The sequence below is a fragment of the Neolamprologus multifasciatus genome, chromosome 9, assembly GCF_963576455.1.
Source record: "Neolamprologus multifasciatus chromosome 9, fNeoMul1.2, whole genome shotgun sequence".
Lineage (NCBI taxonomy): Eukaryota > Metazoa > Chordata > Actinopteri > Cichliformes > Cichlidae > Neolamprologus > Neolamprologus multifasciatus.
The window spans coordinates 2,769,793-2,791,446 of record NC_140447.1 but is presented as its reverse complement, the minus strand read 5'-3'; the positions used below and the strand labels follow the sequence as shown (position 1 = coordinate 2,791,446).

The following is a 21,654-nucleotide window of genomic DNA, read 5'->3' as shown; positions in this document are numbered from 1 at the left end:
GGTAGAGTGTTTTGATGCTCTCGGGCTTACTTCCTTTCAGCCTAGTGAAGGACTTTGCACACACATCTACCTTCCTTCTCTCCATCAAATCAGATCCTCTCCCTTTACCAGTTTCCCCACTGTCTCAATTAAAGCAGCTAAGCCTCTCTGGCACACCTTCTGTCCCCAACACAAAGTTGACACCAAGCTTTACTCTATTAGAAATGATCTGCTTATATTCCCTTAAATCCAGTGTCATCTCCCTCGGGCCAGAAACAGGTGCACACACGAGCAGAAACAGCTCTGAAATGACGAGCACAGCATCGTTTTGTTCTTCCTACCGTCTTTTCGGTAAAGGTTGATCTCCACCTTCCTCTCCTCCGACCCCAGGAGGGCCTGCGCCATCTGGGCGATAGCCAGTCGCTTGGTGTCGGGTCCATACAGGAAGTTGCACGCGCACGGCTTCTGCATGATCTCAGCCCTTGAGTAGCCACACATGTGGCAGAAGCCATCGTTACAGAAGATGATGGCGCAGTTCTCCACTCGGGCGTTGGCTATGATAAACTTGCGACCTGTGGGTGAAAGGACAAAGGTTTCTGCTGTTTATTTACTTTTCACTGACACAGCAACACCAACTCAACATATGATCAAGTGAATGGAAACAGGTAGCTCAGGTTAATCGCATTTATCCTGAATGAAAGCTCCGGTGACCATATTTGGATTTCCAAAGAAGACACTTGCCCAGAACACCAACTCAACATATGATCCAGAAAACTATGGCCCAGAAAACTTTAATCAGAAACGTTTAACATATTTAAACGATGCCTTCTCTGTGCGGTTAATGAATGGTGAAATAAAAAGTGTCATATAGGCTTTTATAAGTCAACAAGTGCAAAAAATAACTTAGAAACCTCTGGAATTAAATAATGGTACAGAAATAAAAGAACAAGTACCAGGACGGCACGAGGGAAAGCTGGAGTTGTGCTTTGACATCTTTTAAACATCATCAGCGCGCCGTCTGTCCCGTCTGTGAGCGCAGAGGAACCACTCACAAAGCAGCAGCTGATGATGTCACACATACTCTGTAGGAAAACCTGGACAGAGCGGGAAAATGGACACGCCCGAGGAAAAGAGGACGGTTGGTCACCCTATGAGGAGGATTCAAATATTTTAACGTGGAGGCTCGTTCCTGTTCACGTCTTACGGAGCCCCGCAGGGGACATATGAGAAAAAAAAATTAAGACGGACTTTTGCGAGATCTTGCAAAACAAACTCGGGATCTCGCAAAAGTTTTAGCCGCATTCTTCGGAGGCCGCCAGCTCGAAGCCGACCGGGAGGTCGAGGCACGATGTGCCGGGAAAGCGGTGTTCCTCCCGGCTGTAGTAGGTCTCGACCTCCCGTTAGCTTCGAGCTAGTGGGTGTCAGATCTCCGAAAACGTCGGAGCACTTTTGCAAATATGTGATGTCTTGTAAACCGAGCAGGTATCTGACGTTTACACAACTACATTCACGCCTCAAAATATCTTAAAAGTGTTAAATCTGTATCTTCATTGTAACAACATTGAAAAGCCACCAGAGGCAGCATTTCAACGTTTTCTTCAGACTGCTTCTGCCCTGAATGACAAAAAGCACTCAGACATTAAGCTAATATTAGCAGCTATTCTGTCCTTGCTTCTGTCAAACCCAATCTCCAAAGAGATTCAGATTTATTCATTTTCAATTCTAATATTAACTGAAACAAAGAAAAACTTTCAGCCTGCTGTCACCCAACAAACAGCACCACATGATTTTTGGCACTTCTGCTGCTAAAATAACACTAAAATGCAACAGAAATGAAAGTTTGTTTGTAATTAGGTCCAAAACTTTACATGGCAGCTGCAACCCTAACAGAGTGTCTCTCCTGTGAACCTCTTACTGTAGAAGGAGCTCTTTTGCTCCGTGGCCTCTGCTCAGTGTCACAATATGATAATCAGAGAGCTTTAAACACACAAAGACACTCAAACATGTTCCTTCACTCAGGACTCAGACTCTCACTCACTGTTTCATATGCTGTGAATAAAAAGTGTCTTTAAGGGAAATCTCGAACGTCTTTGGCTAACACTGGAAAACGACATAAATGAAAGAGTCTGAGTGGGAGTGTGTTTGTGCTGTGTTAGCCTGACAGTCTGCCAGTTTGATAGATGGCTTCCACTAAAGAGCATTAAGCTTCTTGTTTCTTTCACTTAGCCCCACTGTGGGAAGAAGGAAGGAGAAAAGAAAGGATGAATATAACAGATGTAAAAAGATCACTGAGGAAAGACTTTGGGGAGAGCGACTGAAAACAAAGAGGACACAAGCATGAAACAGCTGACATAATGAATGCAGGTATCTGGAGAAAGATCACGAGAGAGTGGGATTAGAAGAGAAGTCAAAGGAGCTTGCAAAGAAAAGCGTCTGGACTTCTTTAAGTTACTTGAAGACGTTTCACCTTCATCCGAGAAGCTTCTTCAGTTCTAAGGTCAAATGGTGGAGAGTCCCAGATATAAACCTAGTGGGAGTTTCCCCCCACAGAGGGACAAAAGGACCCCTGATGATCCTCTAATCGCCTGAGCCAAGGTGTGGAACTGGGTGTGGGTCCCAATCAGCCAGAGTTTCAGGTGAGCTCATTGTGCAACCTGGCCCCACCTTATCATGCGAATTCCTGAGGTCAGATGACCCAGGATGTGACAGTTGGTGTCGTAAGCCCCGCCTCTGTTCAAAGATGGTCGCTCACAGTGGACATAGATGCTTCTTTCACTCCTCTTTCAAACCATCTGTCCTCTCTGTCCAAAATGTGAACATTGGCATCCTCGAAAGAGTGACCTTTGACCTTTAGATGCAGATGGACAGCTGAGTCTTGTCCTGTGGAGGTGGCTCTTCTGTGTTGTGCCATGCGCTTGTGAAGTGGCTGTTTGGTCTCTCCAATGTAGAGGTCTGGGCATTCCTCGCTGCTGTACGGCACACACCACATTGTTAAGTTTGTGTTTTTCGGGTGAACCAGTTTTTGTCTGAGCGTGTTGCTGGGTCTGAAATGCACCGGGGGGTCCTTTTGTCCCTCTGTGGGGGGAAACTCCCACTAGGTTTATATCTGGGACTCTCCACCATTTGACTTTAGAACTGAAGAAGCTTCTCGGATGAAGGTGAAACGTCTTCAAGTAACTTAAAGAAGTCCAGACGCTTTTCTTTGCAAGCTCCTTTGACTACGATGACCTGGATGACTGAGAACCTTCACAGACTGATTAGAAGAGAAGTGATGAAGCAATAACTGCATTAATCACGGTGACCACATCACATCATCGTCCCTGATTATTTCACAGTTTGACTTTAAATTCAATTAAATCCAAGTCTTTATTTATTCTATTTAAATTGTTCCTGGAGAGATCTTCCTAAGCTGACTTTCTCTTAGGCTCCAAGAGTTCCTGCTCCACGAAGTCCAACACTAACTGCTGTTTTTAGTAAACAATTTCCCCTTTACGCAGGCTGCAGAGAGTCCTGATGAAACATTTGTGGCTGAAGAGCCGATGCCATTGTCTGTCATAATAAATATGCAAAATCTTTTGTTTATTTGTAGCCTTCAGCTGCAGGTCACATTTCTACGTTCCTGACTGTTCCACCTGAAGACCAGAAACCTGACAGTCAGCAGAGCGGTCCTGATGCTGCTGGAAATCCAGCACTGATATTACTCGGGAGGATTGTCATGTCAATAAAACTCAATCAAAATATTTGCCAGTGATCAGGCTGTTTTATAATTGGTCGTTGGCTTAAGGTGTTCAGAACAGCATTTATTGTAATGTAAAAGTTGAATAATTATTATAATAATCCTGTGAGTCATCTGAGTAGGGGTGGGTTTTTATAATCGATTTATCGATTAAAATCGATTCTGGCTTGGATAACGTAAAATCGATTCATTAAAATCCTGAATCGATTTTTTAATATAAATTTATTTTGCCCGAAAATGCCAGAATCTCTGGTGAAATCTCACAAAATTTCAACAACCACCAAACAGCTAAAACAGTAAATGAGAGCAGGAACATGGATTCTGCACAAAGACTTAAACACACAGCGCAACCCGCGGATCAGAATCAGTGAGATGTTGCCGTTCTCACAGTCGGGGCTGAAAGCCGACAGCTCGCTGATTCTGATCTGTCAGCGGTCCGCGCTTTGTGTTCACGCCCTTTATGCGCTGATTCTAAAGCTGTTAGTTTTATCTCTCTCCAAACAATATTGACCGAACCAGCAGCAAAAGAAGATCCAAACTATGTTTCACATAAACAACGTCATGAATTCACTCTGACTTTTACTGTTTTGCTTCCACCACGATGCACAGCTCTCTCTCTCTCTCTCTCTCTCTCTCTCTCTGTACTGTTTTCTGCATTATTCGCTTGCTTGTTACGCACAAGTCTACCGTTGTTTACAGCGCTGTCGGCCGACGTTTTTTTTTTTCGTTTTATATACTTCCGAAAATAAAACCTAATTTCTGCCGTTCAATACTGAACAAATTTAAACTTTTTAAAATTATGCAAAATGCAAAACGCTTAGCCGTGTCTCTAATAAAACCGCTGTAACTTCAGAGGTAATGTTCATGTGTTGATTAATGATTTTCTTTCGTTTTTGATGTACTGCAGAAAATTTTTATAAAATCCCAGAACAGGAAAATCACCTTCATGTTTTTCTGTGTTTTATCTTCAGCTACTTTGACACAAAGGCCTCTGCTGTGACGCTCACACCTTTGATAAAGTCTTGCGTGTGTCAGCTTCCTTTTTATAGATACAAAAATATGTAAATGTACTGATCTGAATTATAATATTTCTGACTGTCAAAATTTCCCAGATTCAAATCAAAGTGAATCAAATCGAATTAAATCGAATCGAATTAAATCGAATCGTGGATCGAATCGATTCGGGACCCTGTGAATCGGAATTGAATCGATTCTAGAAATCAGTGACGATACCCAGCCCTACATCTGAGGTAACTTGAATAAAAACTATTTATTGTTTTTAAGTGGAAGCATTTAAGAACAAACTGTGAACGTCTAGTTCCAGATGTTCAGATTTACTGAAGAAGAAAGAAACACGAGGACTAAAGCCATAGATTGTGAATAAAACACGGAGGTCATAATTTACTAAATGAATATGACATTGTGTTCAGCTGGATTTGAAACGTCCAGATGTTCGCTGTAAGCTATTTACTGATGTCACACTGACAGCGTTTCCAAAAGTTGAGAGCTGAGATCGAGACTTTTTAAAGAGTTTCTCTGTGACCATTATCTTCTTCTGCAAAAATAACAGTCGCTCGAGAGATCTCCAAACACATTTAAAAGCCATTAGAAAGGCAGCATTTCGAGCTAGACATGCCCATTATAATGAGGGAAAAGGCCTTTAAGGGACAGAAGGCTGTTTTTCAGGAGGAGGTTGCAGATGGGAGGCGTGCATCAGAGCTTTGGATGAAGGAGAGTCGAGAAGGATTCGCTTCTTTGGGTGGTATAAATTATTTAAATTAAGGTAACAAGATTTTTGCTGCCTGGCAGATTCTTATTTGTGGAAAAAGAAACGAACTAGTTTTTATTGTAGAGCTTTCTCATGAATGATAAATCTTCCCCAAGGACTTCAGGCTACGATAAGGGAAGGACGCCGTATCGCTGCAGTGACAGACGTGACTCTTGTGATTGGTTTTTGGTCAGTGACGCACACTTCGGCCCACACTGTACCTAGAACTGCTTTCAATGCTACAAAATGTAATTTTGTACATAAATGATGACAGTTTGTTTTGTTTTAGTGTAGAATATGGACACAGAGCCACGTCTTTAACAATCACCACGTGAAAAAAGAGGCTGGGCAATAATCACAAAGCACAAAAGTAAAAACTTTGAGGCTCTAAATCGATGCCAGGGGAAACTAATGACGAGCAGCATCCACCAGCTCCAGCCAAACGTCTTCACCTCTCTTACTGATCGTTGCCTTGTCAGGAAATGTTTGCTGATGTGTTGAGAGCCAAAGCTGGCTTTTCTGTCAGCCCAGTGAGCAACTTTCTGTCTCAGTCAGTATCCACAGCCTGGCTCATCTACGACTCAGCGCCAATATCTTTGGGAGAAGGTAATGTGTCATACATTGTCCCTATGATGAATGAATGAATGAAATTAAACCCACGTCGGTGCACTGGGTCAATTTTTCTTACTAAGTGTTCTTCATTAAACTTGATTATGAAAAAGTCCCAGGAGGAAGAGATGGTAGACGGTCATTATTCCCTGTAAATTACGTCTACGAAGAGGTTCACAGAGGGGAGTGTAGTAATTCCCTCTCAAATAGTGATTTATAAGTCATTTTATCATCACTGGCAAGACATGCATCTGCCACACCCGACATTTCTGCACATCACATTCCAGCTCTGCCCGTCGATATCACGCCTCCTGTGTCGGGCTCGAGATGAGTCATTGTTATTGGAAAATGTGTCCCTGTTTCAATTGTCGAGCTGTAATTATTTTTGATTGAGTGCACATTTCAGTGTCTATGGGTGTTTACTTTTCTGCACTGTGCAAACATATAAAAGTCCAGAAAGGAAAACAAAAGAGAAAAACAGGAGGAATTTTTAAACCACACTTGAAGGAATATTCAATTCAATTTTAATTTTACAATATGTCAAATAACAAAACAGTTGCCTCAATGTGCTTTGCATTGTGAGGTAGACCCTACAGTACAGAGAGAAAGCCAATAAGCAGTTTGGCGACAGTGGGAAGGAAAAACTCCCTTTGAACAGGAAGAAACCTCCGGCTGAACCAGGCTCAGGGAGGGGCGGGGCCAACAAGTCATTCAAACAGCAAGTCAAACACACAAAACAACAAAAGGATATTTTTGACACAGAGCTCTCACATCTCACATCTCACATCTCAACATCCACAAAATAAACCGTTTCTGTGCTGCAACACCTCCAATAAAGACGAGTAAACGCTCAACGATACGTCTTTATGTTACACTAATGGGCGAGCCTTTGTGGCAGTTGAACCCAAATAAGTGGCAGCAGATTTTTCAAACCTCCGTCAGTCACGTACAAGAATCAATACAATACAAATGTATCTGTATAGCACATTTAAAAACCAGAGGTAATAAATAAACTAGCAGGTGGAAGACAATAATTAACCAGGCATGCAAGATAAGATAAGATAAGCTAAGCTAAGCTAAGATAAGCTAAGCTAAGCTAAGCTAAAATAAGCTAAGCTAAAATAAGCTAAGCTAAGCTAAGATAAGATAAGCTAAAATAAGCTAAGCTAAGCTAAGATAAGATAAGCTAAGTTAAGATAAAATAAGCTAAGCTAAAATAAGCTAAGCTAAAATAAGCTAAGATAAGCTAAGATAAGCTAAAATAAGCTAAGCTAAGCTAAGATAAGATAAGCTAAGATAACTCAGGAGTTAAAACAATACAAAACATTATTCCAAAGGCAGACAAAGAGGTGTAACATGGGGGACAGTCACATGATAGATACACTTAGGTAGCCGAGAAGGCCAAACCAAAGAAGTTTTCAATCGAGATTTGAAAGTCTGAACTGAATCAGACGCACCAGTGGGAGATTGTTCCAGAGGTTAGGTGCTACTGAAGCGAGGTTGCACCAAGAGCAATTGAACTGACGATCTCAGAGCGCTCCTAGGAATATACAGGCTGAGGAGATCATTAAGGTAGCTGCGCTGTGTTATTCATAATTTTAAAAGTGAAGAGTACCTCTGTTTCCCAGCATGACCATCAGTGAATGTTGGGCTCCTGAATGGAAATGTCTGCTTTCAGCGCACCATTATCACAGCCTCTCCCCATCGCTTCACTAAAGAGACACATCATCAGTCAAAGCTGTCCATCTTGAGTCCGACAGGCTGTTCTCGCAGCAGACACAAGCGGTGGACACACCTGTTCAGGTATTCATGGAAACACTGAAGATCAGTTGTGTAGATGCACTTGAGAGCTGTCTCTATGAATTAGTGAGCTGCCCTCAGGGGCTCATAAACTTTGATGGCTTTGTCTGGCTGCAATAAGCACTAGGCAATGCAAAGGCAGAGCTGAGTGTGTGCGTACTGTATTTGTGTACATCTGCACGTCTTTTCCAGACCGCTGAGTAAATGATTTTCAGTCTGTGGCCGAAAGAACCGAGAAGATGTTATTTTTTCCAGGAAAAATGTAATTATTCTTTAAATATAAGACACATGAAGAGGACGTTTGGTGCAATTGTGATGCAGATGTACTGTATCTGCAAAATGACAATATAACACCTGAACCAAAGGAAACCAGGCTGAGAGAGGGAGTCAAATAGAAGCACCAGAAAGCATGTCACAGGCTGCTGCTGTGTGTCCCCAGACATTGTCTAGTGGAAAAGAAAAGGAAGACGGACAGCAGAAGAGTCAGCAGGTAGAGCATAAAAACTCGGGTGACTCGTGGTTTAAGCTGCTCGGTGTTTAGGACACAGCTGGACATGAAAGAAAGCCGGCTTTATTCTAGCAGGGAAGGGGTGAGGAGCTTATTATTACACTGCAGGCATTCACAGAGGAAAGTGCAGGAGATGGCAGTATTTGGAAGCAGAGGGCAATGTGCACAAATTAAACAAGGGCAATGGTGGGCAGCTATACACAGCGTAACATTTCTTCTCATTCTGCTTACTGCACACTTCTCTCAAAGGTGCTTCATACTGTCAGCGCTGTGACTGTCCCCAGCGACCTGATGCTGTCTGTGGTTTTATTGTGACTGTGAAAGATGTGCACAAATGTACGAAAATCCAACATGTTTAATATTAAGTGACGGATACAAAACATTATTTAATAACCTACAGTAATAAGTGTCCAACACTACCTGCTGACACTGACAGGACAGGTGGAACTGCACATAAATTTATGGTTGTTAGGTTTGCACTACTACTAGCAACTTACTCAAATTCTACTTTAAAAGAATGTCACAGTTATTTGAATGTTTGTCTCCAGCTACCAGATGACTGAGGAAGTGTAGCTGAAGGTGTTCTGCACAGAGGGAGGAGGGCAGGGAGCTCTACAGATGTGATGTTTGCTTTGAGAGGATCGATCTGGAGGAGAAGGTCAGACGCAGTCGTCTGTGTCTTTGTGGATCTGGAGCGTATAATAGTCCCAAGAGGGCGACTGTGGTACTGCATGAGAAGTATTTGAGGGTGGTGCAGGCTGCACAGCGTATGGTGATGTCCGTGCGTTATAGACAGCAGACGTTTAAAAGTGTTAAAAACAAATATGTGTTATCTTTAACACTTCATGAGCAACAGCAGGGGTTCAAACCTTCTGGCCAGAATCGGCCCAGCAAAGACTCTAGTCCAGCGGTCCCCAACCCCGGTCCGTGAGTCGTTTGGTACCGGGCCGCGAGAGTTGAGGCTCAGGTGTGAAATGTATATTTTTCAGGGTTTTTATCGGTTTTCAGCGTTATTTTGTTATCATTTTTATCTTTACTCGGTTTTCCTGGGTCTTTTCACGTGTGTTATGAATAAATCTTCTTTTTTTCGGTACCGGTACTAGTTTTATTTTGTTGTATTTATCCGCGACACCTTAAAGGCCGGTCCATGAAAATATTGTCGGGCATAAACCGGTCCGTGGCGCAAAAAAGGTTGGAGACCACTGCTCTGGTCCGGTCCTCTGGGTGTCTGGGATCTGTGAACGAGGGCACACACTTTCATCTTTTAACTGTATTTTCATAAAGTTTACAACTTGTCCTGCTGATGAAGATCTCCCCCATCAAAGTAATAGATAAACAATTAAATGACAGTTTCTGTTTTTTCCACTATTAAGAATAGAAAGTTCTTTTTCATTCATTTTTAAGAATGTGCTCGCTGTAAAATTTAAGGATGAATTATTTAACAAAAACGTTCTTACAGTCATTGGACAGTCGGAGTATTTTCTGTAATAGGCCCACAGAGTCGTGACTCCTTTATTAAACAGAGCAGCATTTCTTTACCTTGTAGTAAAACTAAGAAGTGCTCTTGCGATTGCACTCCTTTGTCTTATATTGAGATATCACAGGGATGAAATCCACAGACGGTAAGGGGATTTTTACTGTGTGTGCCCACTGTGTGTGGCCACCGATGTAAAGTGGCTCTTTGTGATTTTCTATGTTTAAAGAAGTGTTGGGAAAAAGGTGAAAGTGGAAAAGCTGCACAGTTGTTATGGCAACTGTCACTCAGGCAAACAAATTTATTTATTAACCTTCATTTAACCAGGAAAGTCCCATTGAGATTAAAAACCTCTTTTTCAAGGGAGACCTGGGCAAGATAGGCAGCAGCAACACACATGCAACAATAAGTGAAAGAATACAAATCAAATCAAATAAAATTCAATAAAATTCAAATATAAATAAATAAATAAATAAATAAATAAATAAAAATAAATAAATAAATAAATAAATAAATAAATAAATAAAAATAAATAAATAAATAAATAAATAAATAAATAAATAAATCAGTTAAAAATCAGATCAAAGATTGAAGGGAGACCACAACCCTCATTCAAATTGATGAAGCTTAAAATGAAGCCAGTGACGAGGTGCCTTAATCTGAGGCGAAATGACCCCTCAGCTCGTCCCCGGTGTCATTTAAAAAAAATATGGTCCCTTCAGCGCTCAGTCACAGCCAACTCTCATTATATTTTTGATGATGGACAACACAATGTCCACACAACACCACAATGTATATAAATAACACATATTTATCACATTAGTTTATGAATCAGTGACATGTGTATTCCAACATGGGATCAGGACTGCAGTAAATATAAAGTCAACTCTCCATAACGTCCGTCGGAGGTATTAAAGGTGATCAAAAGCTCCCCAGCTGACTCTGACTCTTCTTCCTTTCTCCCCATAATTTCCCTCTAATGAGCTTTTGAAGCCAGCGAGGAGAGAGCTGATGCAGGAGCTGATTAAAGCTTTTCAGGAGGAAAACACTATTTCTTATTCCCACTGACACACACATGCACGCACACAAACACACACACACTTATATATGTATGATTTTAGCTGCACATACAGACTGAATAATTCACCAGACCTTGAGGGCCCCTTAATCTGCCCGTGTGTGTGTGTGTGTGCGTGTGCGTGTGTGTGTGTGTGTGCTATCTATTTGTTTGTGAGTGACTGATGTATCTGTGAGTGTGCGTATGTGCTAGGAATCTCCCTGAACACTCTGAGTAGGCAGGCAGGGAGGGAAACCCGTGTGTTAGAAGAAGTAGTCAACACACCAGCTCGTTGCCTGCTAGCTACAGAGGAAGCGAGATAAGGAAAGAGGGAGCGAGATAGGAAAGAGGGAGCGAGATTAGGAAAGAGGGAGCGAAATAAGGAAAGAGGGAGCGAGATAAGGAAAGAGGGAGCGAGATTAGGAAAGAGGGAGCGAGATAAGGAAAGAGGGAGCGAAATAAGGAAAGAGGGAGCGAGATAAGGAAAGAGGGAGCGAGATTAGGAAAGAGGGAGCGAGATAAGGAAAGAGGGAACGAGATAAGGAAAGAGGGAGCGAGATAAGGAAAGAGGGAGCGAGATTAGGAAAGAGGGAGCGAGATAAGGAAAGAGGGAGCGAGATTAGGAAAGAGGGAGCGAGATAAGGAAAAAGGGAGCGAGATTAGGAAAGAGGGAGCGAGATAAGGAAAGAGGGAGTGAAATAAGGAAAGAGGGAGCGAGATAAGGAAAGAGGGAGCAAGATTAGGAAAGAGGGAGCGAGATTAGGAAAGAGGGAGCGAGATAAGGAAAGAGGGAGCGAGATAAGGAAAGAGGGAGCGAGATTAGGGGACAGAGAAATGTGAACGGGGGAAAACGGGGAGAAAAAAGATCAAGAAAAACAAGGAAGGGGGGAGAAAAAAGAGGACGAAGCAGACGTATGCTGACAAAAATCATTCAGACAGGCTGCAGCGACTTTTATGCTTCTACCCACTAACTGTGCAATTGCCATGGAAACGAGAAATATGACACATGCTAAATTGTCAAACACGGAGCGCTGACACAGTAAATTCAGAATAAATGTAGGACCCCTCATATTCCACACCAAACTGTAACTGCCAGATTGACCCTTTCTTCTGTCTGTTGTGAAGGTTACTGTTACATCACATTCATGACTGACACTCACGGCAGACTTCATGAGATTAGTCGTGTTTCCCGTCTCTCGCTACACGCACGAGGCAGGCATCGGGACAGAAAGCACTACGCAGCGAGTTCTGGAAAAACAACGTAAGCAGACATCTGACATGTGCATTACGGCACCACATGGCTTCCACTTAGCTACAGTTAGTGTTGTCATGGTTACAGTTTTACACAACTGAGCAGCTGAAAAAACAAAATCTCACGTTAGCGTCTCAGGATGTGAAGCTGCATCCCAGGGGCAGTGTCAGTGTTTGAAACACGACTGCATGTGCAATAAAACGTCAAAACGTTCCCGAGCAAAAGTGGCGCCCTAAACGATCGAGTCCTTTCAGAAGCAATCTGACCACCTGGGAGCCATCATTGAACCCTGAAAGTTGTGTCAGACTCGTCTCATACATTTCAACAGAAGAGTCTTCCTATATGTCCATCTAGTGTGACGCCTGTGATATTGTAGCCTGAAGCCCACGTTTGAATTCTTTGCACTGATTGAATGAACATTCAAACAAAACAGAAACTCTTTGTAATCCATGTTTTTCATCTTTAGTCATCCTTCTTAGGCCACACTCATCTCAGTTATACAGGGCAGTTGCCATCACTGCACAGTTCAGTTGTTTTTGTCCTTGCAGATCTAAGCAGAGTAGTAGTAGTTATAGTAGTAGTAATTCTTGTTCAGACAAGCCACTAAAGAAATGTTTCTACTGTGTTTCTGGTGTAAGTGATGGAAGAAATGCACACGTCAGGTCCTGTTTAAAAATCTTAATGGACAAAAACGTTTTACTCCATCCATTTGCTCTTCCAGCTCTTCCAGCTCTTCTGTTGGGAAACATCAGTATTCCCAAACCAAATGAGAGATATAATCTCTACAGCACATCCTGAATCTGCCCCGGTGTCTCCTCTCAGTCGGATATGTCTGAAAATCCACACCACAGAGACGTGAGGAGGCATTCAAGTCAGCTGCCCAACACAAGTCTTTAGTTCGATGTAGACGAGTAGCAGCTGAGCCCTTCCTAAATGACTGAGCTCTCTATCCTGGGGGCAGGCAGACCCTAAAACCCAGACACCGTCTGAAGAAGTTCATTTTTACAGCTGGCATCCACAGTCTTATGTGGTCACTGTGGGACGCAGATCAGCAGGTAACTCGACAGCTTCCCTTTCACACTCAGTGTTAACTATGACAGACTGATCCGGTCTCTTCAACACTCCTGACCCCGTACCAATTCATCTGTCAATTCCACACTCCCTCCCTCACTCATAAACACCTCATTTACAAACTCCCGTGGATATTCCAGCCTTTCTGACAGAGAAGCAGACTTGGAGATGTTGTGTTTTATTCCCAGATACACCAGAGTAGGCTGGACGCTGCTGTTTGATGACACGAACAGAATCAGATCATCTGCAAACGATGAAGTGAGATCTTGAGAATACCGAATCTGACAGCCTCGGGCTGCGCTGTGAAAATTTGTCTATAACTATTAAGAAACGACGGAGCCCCGCAGGGGACATGGGAGAAAAAAAAATTAAGATGGACTTTTGCGAGATCTCGCAAAAACTTTTGGGAGATCTCGCAAAACAAACTCGGAATCTCGCAAAAGTTTTAGCTGCATTCTTCGGAGGCTGCCAGCTCGAAGCCGACCGGGAGGTCGAGGTACGATGTGCCGGGAAAGCGGTGTTCCTCCCGGCTGTAGTAGGTCTCGACCGTTAGCTTCGAGATAGTGGGTGTCAGATCTCCGAAAACGTCAGAGCACTTTTGCAAATATGTGATGTCTTGTTAACCGAGCAGATATCTGACGTTTACACAACTACATTCACGCCTCAAACTATCTTAAAAGTGTATTTTGTGATCCAGAAAGAGGAATATTACAACTAAGTAGCTGCCGCCATTGTTGGAATTCAACTTTTGCGAGATCTCGCAAAAGTTTTGCGAGATCCCGAGTTAGTTTTGCGAGATCTCGCAAAAGTCCGTCTTAATTTTTTTTTCTCCCATGTCCCCTGCGGGGCTCCGTAAGAAACAGAATTGGTGAGAAAGGCCAGCCCAGGGGGGGGAGTCCCCCCCCCTCAAGAAATGCTGTCAGGTCCACAAAACACATGCAGACTCTCACAGCTTTGAGTTCCCCTGACAGGGTAAGTAGGCGGTCCGATGCTCCATGGACAGGACAGAAACTACTGAGCAGCTCTGTGTTCAGCTTCTGCTGAGAAATAAATCTGACTCTCAAACATTATTTCAAGTTTCTAAACAAAGACAGAAAGTTACAGATGAACTGCTCCCATTGGTCCATTTAGTTTTGTGCCAGCCAACACTGACTCAATGCCTCCACGTACAGCAGGATACATGTTGGACACGTTTCTGTCAAACCCAAACATATTTAACAGTATGAGCACTACCTAAATGTTACTATCCTGAATGTGTCTCTTCAGTGTGGCTGAGACATTTTAACATCAGCTCATGTGAGCGACAGCTGAGGTCAGAGCTCCAGTTGTCTTGTTTTCTGCATCAGAATAGTTTTTGCCGGCGCCGTTGGTCTGAATTATAGAGAGCTTCAGAGAAATGATGAGTAGGTATAACAGTCACTGAGTCATACGCTATGAATTGTAAGGGGGTGTTTCTACCACAGTACTAGTATCTTCTTAGCAGCTTAGCAGCTGTTAGTGATGAAGCAGATGCGTCATCTTTAAAAGTCTAAATACAAAAAAGATTTCTAATATCGCTTTAAAGATGTTCAACATTAGGGACCAAAGGGAGTTACTTCTTTCTAACAAAGAAGTTATATAACAACTTCTTTGTTAGAAAAAAGCAGAGAATTAGACTCAGAGCAGTGATGGAGGTCAAATATTTCCAGCATGTAAACCGATCCAGCCCCCGGCTGTCGGCTCACAGGTGGGACATATTTCTGCCTGAGTCGGTAAGCAGCTGATTGGTCAGTCAGTCAGCTGCACTTCCAGTCAGCTCCCACAGGGCCACAAAAATAATGACATCTATCCCTCAGCTGGCACTACAACAGCTTTTCAAAAGGAAAATGCAGGCACAGCACAATGAGGTATTCCAAGATTTACTTGTATTTTTGTCTCATTACAGATGCTGGCCTGACGCTGTCAGCAACACACAAGCACACACGGGTGGAGAAATGCTGATGTCATCAGTGTGAGACAGCTGACAGGAGGATGTGGGGGGGTCCTGTCATGTTTTGACGGCTAAAGCATTTGTTTCCGTCCACATAAGGTTGCATTTTTGGAACAGTTTCTAAACAGCATCCATAAATAAAACATTTCCAGGAATGAGTTTTTACTTATTTACTGAGCGGAAAAGTGTTGACAAGACTAGCAGTTAGCACAGTGTGTCAGCTCCTTGTGAGGAGGGGGGAGACGGCACCACAGCACACACTCTGGAGACCCAGCAGAGCAGAGGTGCCAAGCACAGATATGTTGCACATGCATATTAGATATTAGTAATATGAGTTGACTCTGGACCATAGGCAGTAGTTTCCCTGAGCTCAGTACGCTGTATGTCAGGGAAACAAAGAGGCAGACAACAACTAACAAGACATGTTCGTCCTCATAAAGCTTCAGTGCACTTAGTGAGCACACGTGAACAGTTCGGCCAGCGATTCCTCGTTGGTGACGATGCAGGAAGTGAAACTGAAGGCTGTTGATTTCAGCCTGGAAACAGATGTTTCTTCTCTTCTTAATATGTAGAGCTGGGCGATAGAACGATAACGATATGTATTGCGAAATAACTTTTTTTCGATAGAAAAATTAAACTATTGCGATAGACCTCATCGCTCTTGTCCTGTTAAAAAAAAAAAGAAGAACAGCCAATCCAAATTAAGTAGCGCAGAGCCGAACCAATCACAGCCGCAGCGTCACGTCACATGACTTGTTACGTACAGCACAAGTGCCAAACCGCACATGTGTATTTGTTTGGGAAGCAGCCAGCCGCCGTGCCGCCCGGGTAATGGAGGAAATGAGTGTGCTGACTAGAGAAAAACCAACCGAGAGCGTGAGCGAAGGTTACCGAAGAGAAAACAGATGATGGTTCCAACGCCGGAGAGATTGTCGAACGGAAGAGCCACAGAAGTTCCGTAGTGTGAAGGTATTTCAGCTATTTCAAGTCTGACAAAAAACAGAGTAGCCACTGTAAATGTGCCGAAAGCAAGTCTGGAAATACAATAAAGCGGTGCATGCTCAATCTCTGACTGGAAGCGCTGATTCGCCATTCGGCTTCTGTCAGACTAAACTGTTAAAACTGTTTGAAAAGCTCAGCTATACAACAAGGAGAGATTGAGAATTTCCTTTTAGTTCTCAGTTTATTTGATATTGACAAAAGTTAGTCATTTTTGTCTGTTCTTCTGTAAAACAAACTAAGATTTATTTTTAAAATTAATATTTTGTTTCTAAGTGGAATCGACAGTTTAGTCTGTTTTGTTTGTTCTGTTTTGAAACTTAAACGCTTTAGCGGCTGCCTTTTGTGTAGTTTGCAATATTTGCCTTTATTTATCTGAAAAAGTCTCATGTTCCTTAAGTACATCTACCCTGTTGAACTTATTATGGGAAATAAATATTTAAATCAAAACTAGCTGCTAATTATTTCACATTTTACTTGTGAGCAACGGCACATTTAAATCTTACAAATATAGTTATTTGGCTTATATCGTGATATATATTGTTATCGCCTGAAATGAAAAAAAAACATATCGTGATATGAAAAAATCTCATATCGCCCAGCTCTATTAATATGGTGTAAACTTTAACCCACTTCACATCATTTCAAATCTCATTAATAGTAATTATGGCTATTTAAATAAAGAGTGATTATTCTTAATGTGAGCAGTCTATTAGAGTCTTAAACTTCTCGGGCTGAAAAAGTACCAGAAACTGATGGCGTTATTTTTGTGTCACTATTCTGAGCGCACGTAAAAAAATGCAGGTGCAAGTGTCGCATTTTGAGGAGAAATTTATTTTGAGCGAAGAAAAGCTAAATTTGAGTGAACAAAATTCATCGCTGCGTGCAAAAAATGTATTTCAGTGTTTGCTATTATACACACACACACACACACACACACACACACACAATAGCAGCCCCTCTCGCTCAGTTTTTGCCACATATTCACTCTATTCTGTAAACTTTCTTTGAGCCACTCTGGTGTCCACTTTAGGATCACATGATGCATGTCGTTGAACTATGGGAAGCTGTGGGAGCACCCACACCTTCTTACCTGTGCAGGAGCAGAGAACATGGGATCAGCAGGTTCACAGTTCAGTTAGACAGTGCTAGCCACTGAGCTGCACAACTGCTCACACTGCAAAGCTGCATTTAAACCTGCAGGTTTTGAGCATTTCAGTGTGACGAAGCAAAGGAGACAGCAGGGGTTTCGCACATGCTCGGGTCGCAGCTTTCACTTTCATTCATCATATTTGTATTTTTAATCCACCACTAAATGTTTAAATGCTGACTGCAGCACCTCACATCTAACTTTAACAGCAACAGAAACAGTCGAGATGAATGCATTTCTAAGGTCATCTGACCGAAATCTCCAATCTCCTCCTGAACAGTTTCAGTCATGCAGCGTGGAACTTTTCAGAGTTCCAGTCCCCAACAGTCGTTAGGAGTGATAATCCCATAATCACTTCCATCCTTAATGGGCTGTTTCGCTCTGAAGTGTCTCAGGCTGCAGTGTGTACCGCGTCTCCCTGTGCCTTAATGAAGTTATGCAGATTTATGTAAATGAGGTCTAATCCCCAGGACACTGGGGACTCCGGGGTCCTTAAGTCGGTTAGCTGGCCTTTTCTGTGGCACAGTGAATGAGAGAGGAAGTCCAAATGAGCGAGTGAAGACAAAGCAAGAGTAGATGAGAGGTGTGTGATGAAGTTTAGGAGGAACCCGTAGGAGGGCGACTTGATGAATGGGAGGCCGAGAGAGAAAGGGCAGCTGCCAGGAGATAAAGCAGTGACAGAGTGAGGCACAGGCTGAGAAGGAGAGCAAAGCACTGGGATCTACCAAGAACACGGACAGGCTCGTGCAGTGATGTGCACTCCCTCAGAGTTGTTCTCCAGAAAAATCTGAAACATGTTGATAACAGCAGCCATATCTGAGGATGAATTCCACCTGAATAAGAAATGTGTCTGTTTCTATAAACGAGCAGTTCTTGTAAATCAATAGTCCCTGACCTCCTTTCTAAGGCTCCTCTGCATTTCATATCAAAGCCTTGCAATCTGCAGACTCACACCTGCTGAGATTTTTGCAGCATTATAAGAAACAGCTGTGCTCTGTGACCAAACCTGCAACCGACTGAAATGCACAACTCCATAGTTCACGTGATGTTTTCTAGCATACAAAGCTACAAAGTTGCATTATTCCCTCCAAAGGCAAACATGGGCGGCACAGTAAGGTGTAAATACATTATTCCATTGAGGAAATTAATGACTGGTTGTGCCACAATTTTCTCCAGCTAAACAAAAACAAAACTGAGGTAATACAGACAGTGGAACAATGTCAGTCTTAGTTTTACTGGATCTCAGTGCAGCATTTGATACAGTCGACCACAACATATTACTCAAACGACTGGAGAACTGGGCAGGTCTTTCAGGAACTGTGCTAAACTGGTTCAAAACATACTTAGAAAACAGGAAATACTTTGTATCAATAGGTAACTTCACATCTGAGCAGACAAGTATCACATGTGGAGTTCCCCAAGGCTCCATCTTGGGACCCCTTCTGTTTAACATTTACATGCTCCCACTGGCACAGATTATAAAGAACAACAAAATAAACTACCATAGCTATGCAGACGACACACAAATATATATCACAATGTCACCAGGAGACCGAGGCCCTGTACAGGCTCTTGGTAAATGCATTGAGGAAATTAATGACTGGTTTTCTCCAGCTAAACAAAAACAAACTGAGGTAATAGTCTTTGGCGCCAAAGAAAAACGACTACAGGTCACCAGAGAACTTCTATACACCTAAAAACCACAAACCGAGAGAAATTTGGGTGTAGTGATGGATGCAGACCTAAACTTAGAAAAACACATTAAGACAATAACAAAATCAGCTTACTATCACCTCAAGAATATATCAAGGATAAAAGATCTGATGTCTCAACAGGACCTGGAAAAACTAGTCCATGCATTCATCTTTAGTAGGCTTGATTACTGTAACAGCATCTTTACAGGTCTACCTAAAAAATCAGTCAGACAACTACAGCTCATTCAGAGCTCTGCTGCTCGAGTCCTCACTAAGACCAAACAGTGGACCACATCAGTCCAGCTCTGAGGTCTTTACACTGGCTACCTGTCCGTCAGAGGATAGACTTTAAAGTTCTGATGCTGGTCTATGAAGCTCTGAATGGTTTAGGACCAAAATACATCAGTGACATCCTGACCCAGTATGAACCTTCCAGATCCCTCAGGTCATCTGGATCCGGTCTTTTATCAGTTCCCAGAGTCAGAACCAGACACGGAGAAGCCGCATTCAGCGTTTTATGCTCCTTATATCTGGAACAAACTCCCAGAAAGCCTCCGATCAGCTGAAACACTCAGTTTATTTAAATCCAGGTTGAAGACTCACTTATTCTCAGCTGCATTTTAACAAAACACCAAATCCGCACTTAAGCTTAAATTTCAAAACTTACATTTTAACTACTGATTTTATCTGTTTTGATTTTATCTACTGTTTTGTTTGTTTGTTTGTTTGTTTGTTTGCTTGTTTGTTTGTTTGTTTGTTTGTTTGTTTGCTTGTTTGTTTGCTTGTTCAAAACGTACATTTTAACTACTGATTTTATCTGTTTTGTTTGTTTGTTTGTTTGTTTGTTTGCTTGTTTTAATCAATTTTAAATCATGCTTTTTATTTGTTTTTGTTTCTAATGTCTCCGTAAAGCACTTTGAATCACCTTGTTGTTGAATTGTGCTATACAAATAAACTTGCCTTGCCTATTCCAGCAAACTAATTCAAGGCAGACATGAGTGAATCCTGCAGTTGGGAACTTTGTTTATGCTGTTTTTAAACAAGCGGCCGATTCATCAGCGTTGATCACTGTGAGGGACAAAAGATGGGCAATGTGGTGATGTGTGTTTTTATCATGTTAAAGATACATGTTAGTAGTGTCCGTTTACTGTTAGCTCGACATGTTATCGTCTCCACAAACATACTTTGGATGCATTTTGTTTTTCTGTTTTCATTGTGTTTTGTGTGCTTTTGCACTTTTTTCTGTTTGGAGGTGTTTGAACAGACAAATAACAAATGAAATCATAACTTCAGAGGTAACGAGACAGTACATGCAGGCTAAACTGCATAGTTTGCAAAATTGTGGTGCATTTTGCAGTAATAGCCCGTTTTGAATGAGCAATGATGAGGTACAACTGTCATTATCTCAAATAGATTTTCATAACAAATGCTCTACAGTAAGGATAAGGATGCTTTAATTCCAGTTGTTTCCTGCTTTTTAAAGCTAACAGAGGGAATCGCAGGACAACTTAAGCACAGATCTACTTTGAAATGTTGTCACAGACTTCTGATGCAGTTGTAACTGAACGATGACAGAATGGCATCATTCAGTCTTTACGTGTCTAAACTATCAGAGAAATATATGAAATGTGTCCACGGTGAAAAACTCCTGAGTGGAATCGTTTCTTCTTTATTCATCTTTGCTTCTGTCTCAGTTTGACATCAAGGTGAGAGATAAACCTCCTGATTACCTGACTGGCTGCTGTTGATGCACTCAGGCTTGTTTCCTGTTTTCATCTCAGCATTAGGAAAAAAGCACAGTAGGGAAGCATCGTTTGATGCGTTAGTCTTCGGGGCGCTACTTCTTCGTTTTTAATGAAAGGCTCTACCAATTAAAAGCTGATGATGCAGAAGGAGATGGGATCCTCCCGGACCTTCGTGGCATGAGAAAGCAGACTGTGAGCTTGTTTTTCTCAATCACTGTGTAGCTGCGAACCGAATTTAAAAACTCAACTCAAGTCATTAAAGCAGAAAAACACAAACGCAAACGTATTTGACCTCATGCACAACTGCAAAATCTGGTCCTTAGCAGGCCTCAAAATAAAACACAACAAAAAAATGAGTCACCAAAAATGAGGCCGAAAGGCAGAAATATGAAAAACTAAGTTCAGCTTTTCTCACTTCAGGAAAAGAGAAATCAACAGCTGAGAGCGAGATGTTGCTCAGCAAATGCATTTGATTAACTGATCATCGGTAAGTGTGAGCTCCTCTAAAAGGCTGCTGCTGCGGTGCATTCAGGTGACTTAATGCCAAGCAGGGAAACATCAGCACCGATCTCAGAGAAGCAGCTGCTGCTACCCATCAATCTGGGAAGGGTTATAAGCCCATTTCCATCATTCCACAGTATGAACGGCTAATCAAGTGGAAAATATTCAAAGTAGTTTCCAATCTTCCCAAAAGTGGACGTCTTAGCAAACGTATCCCAAGGTCAGACCGAGTGTTGCTCAGAGACACTGTAAAAAAAACTACCAGTGTTGGTCAAGTTACTTGAAAAAAGTAATCAGTAACTAATTACTGATTACTTCCCCAAAAAGTAATCAGTAACTAAT

At 42.2% G+C, this 21,654-nt stretch overlaps 1 protein-coding gene across 2 annotated transcripts in view; it reads right to left on the bottom strand.

Annotated features, from left to right (window-relative positions):
• kcnh2b (potassium voltage-gated channel, subfamily H (eag-related), member 2b) overlaps nt 1-21,654 on the bottom strand; it is a 299,962-nt gene that overhangs the window by 268,951 nt on the left and 9,357 nt on the right. For both annotated transcript variants that reach the window (XM_085172651.1, XM_085172652.1), the window contains exon 3: nt 321-551. In XM_085172651.1, coding sequence (XP_085028777.1) covers nt 321-551 — 231 coding nt within the window. The remainder of the gene's footprint in view (nt 1-320; nt 552-21,654) is intronic.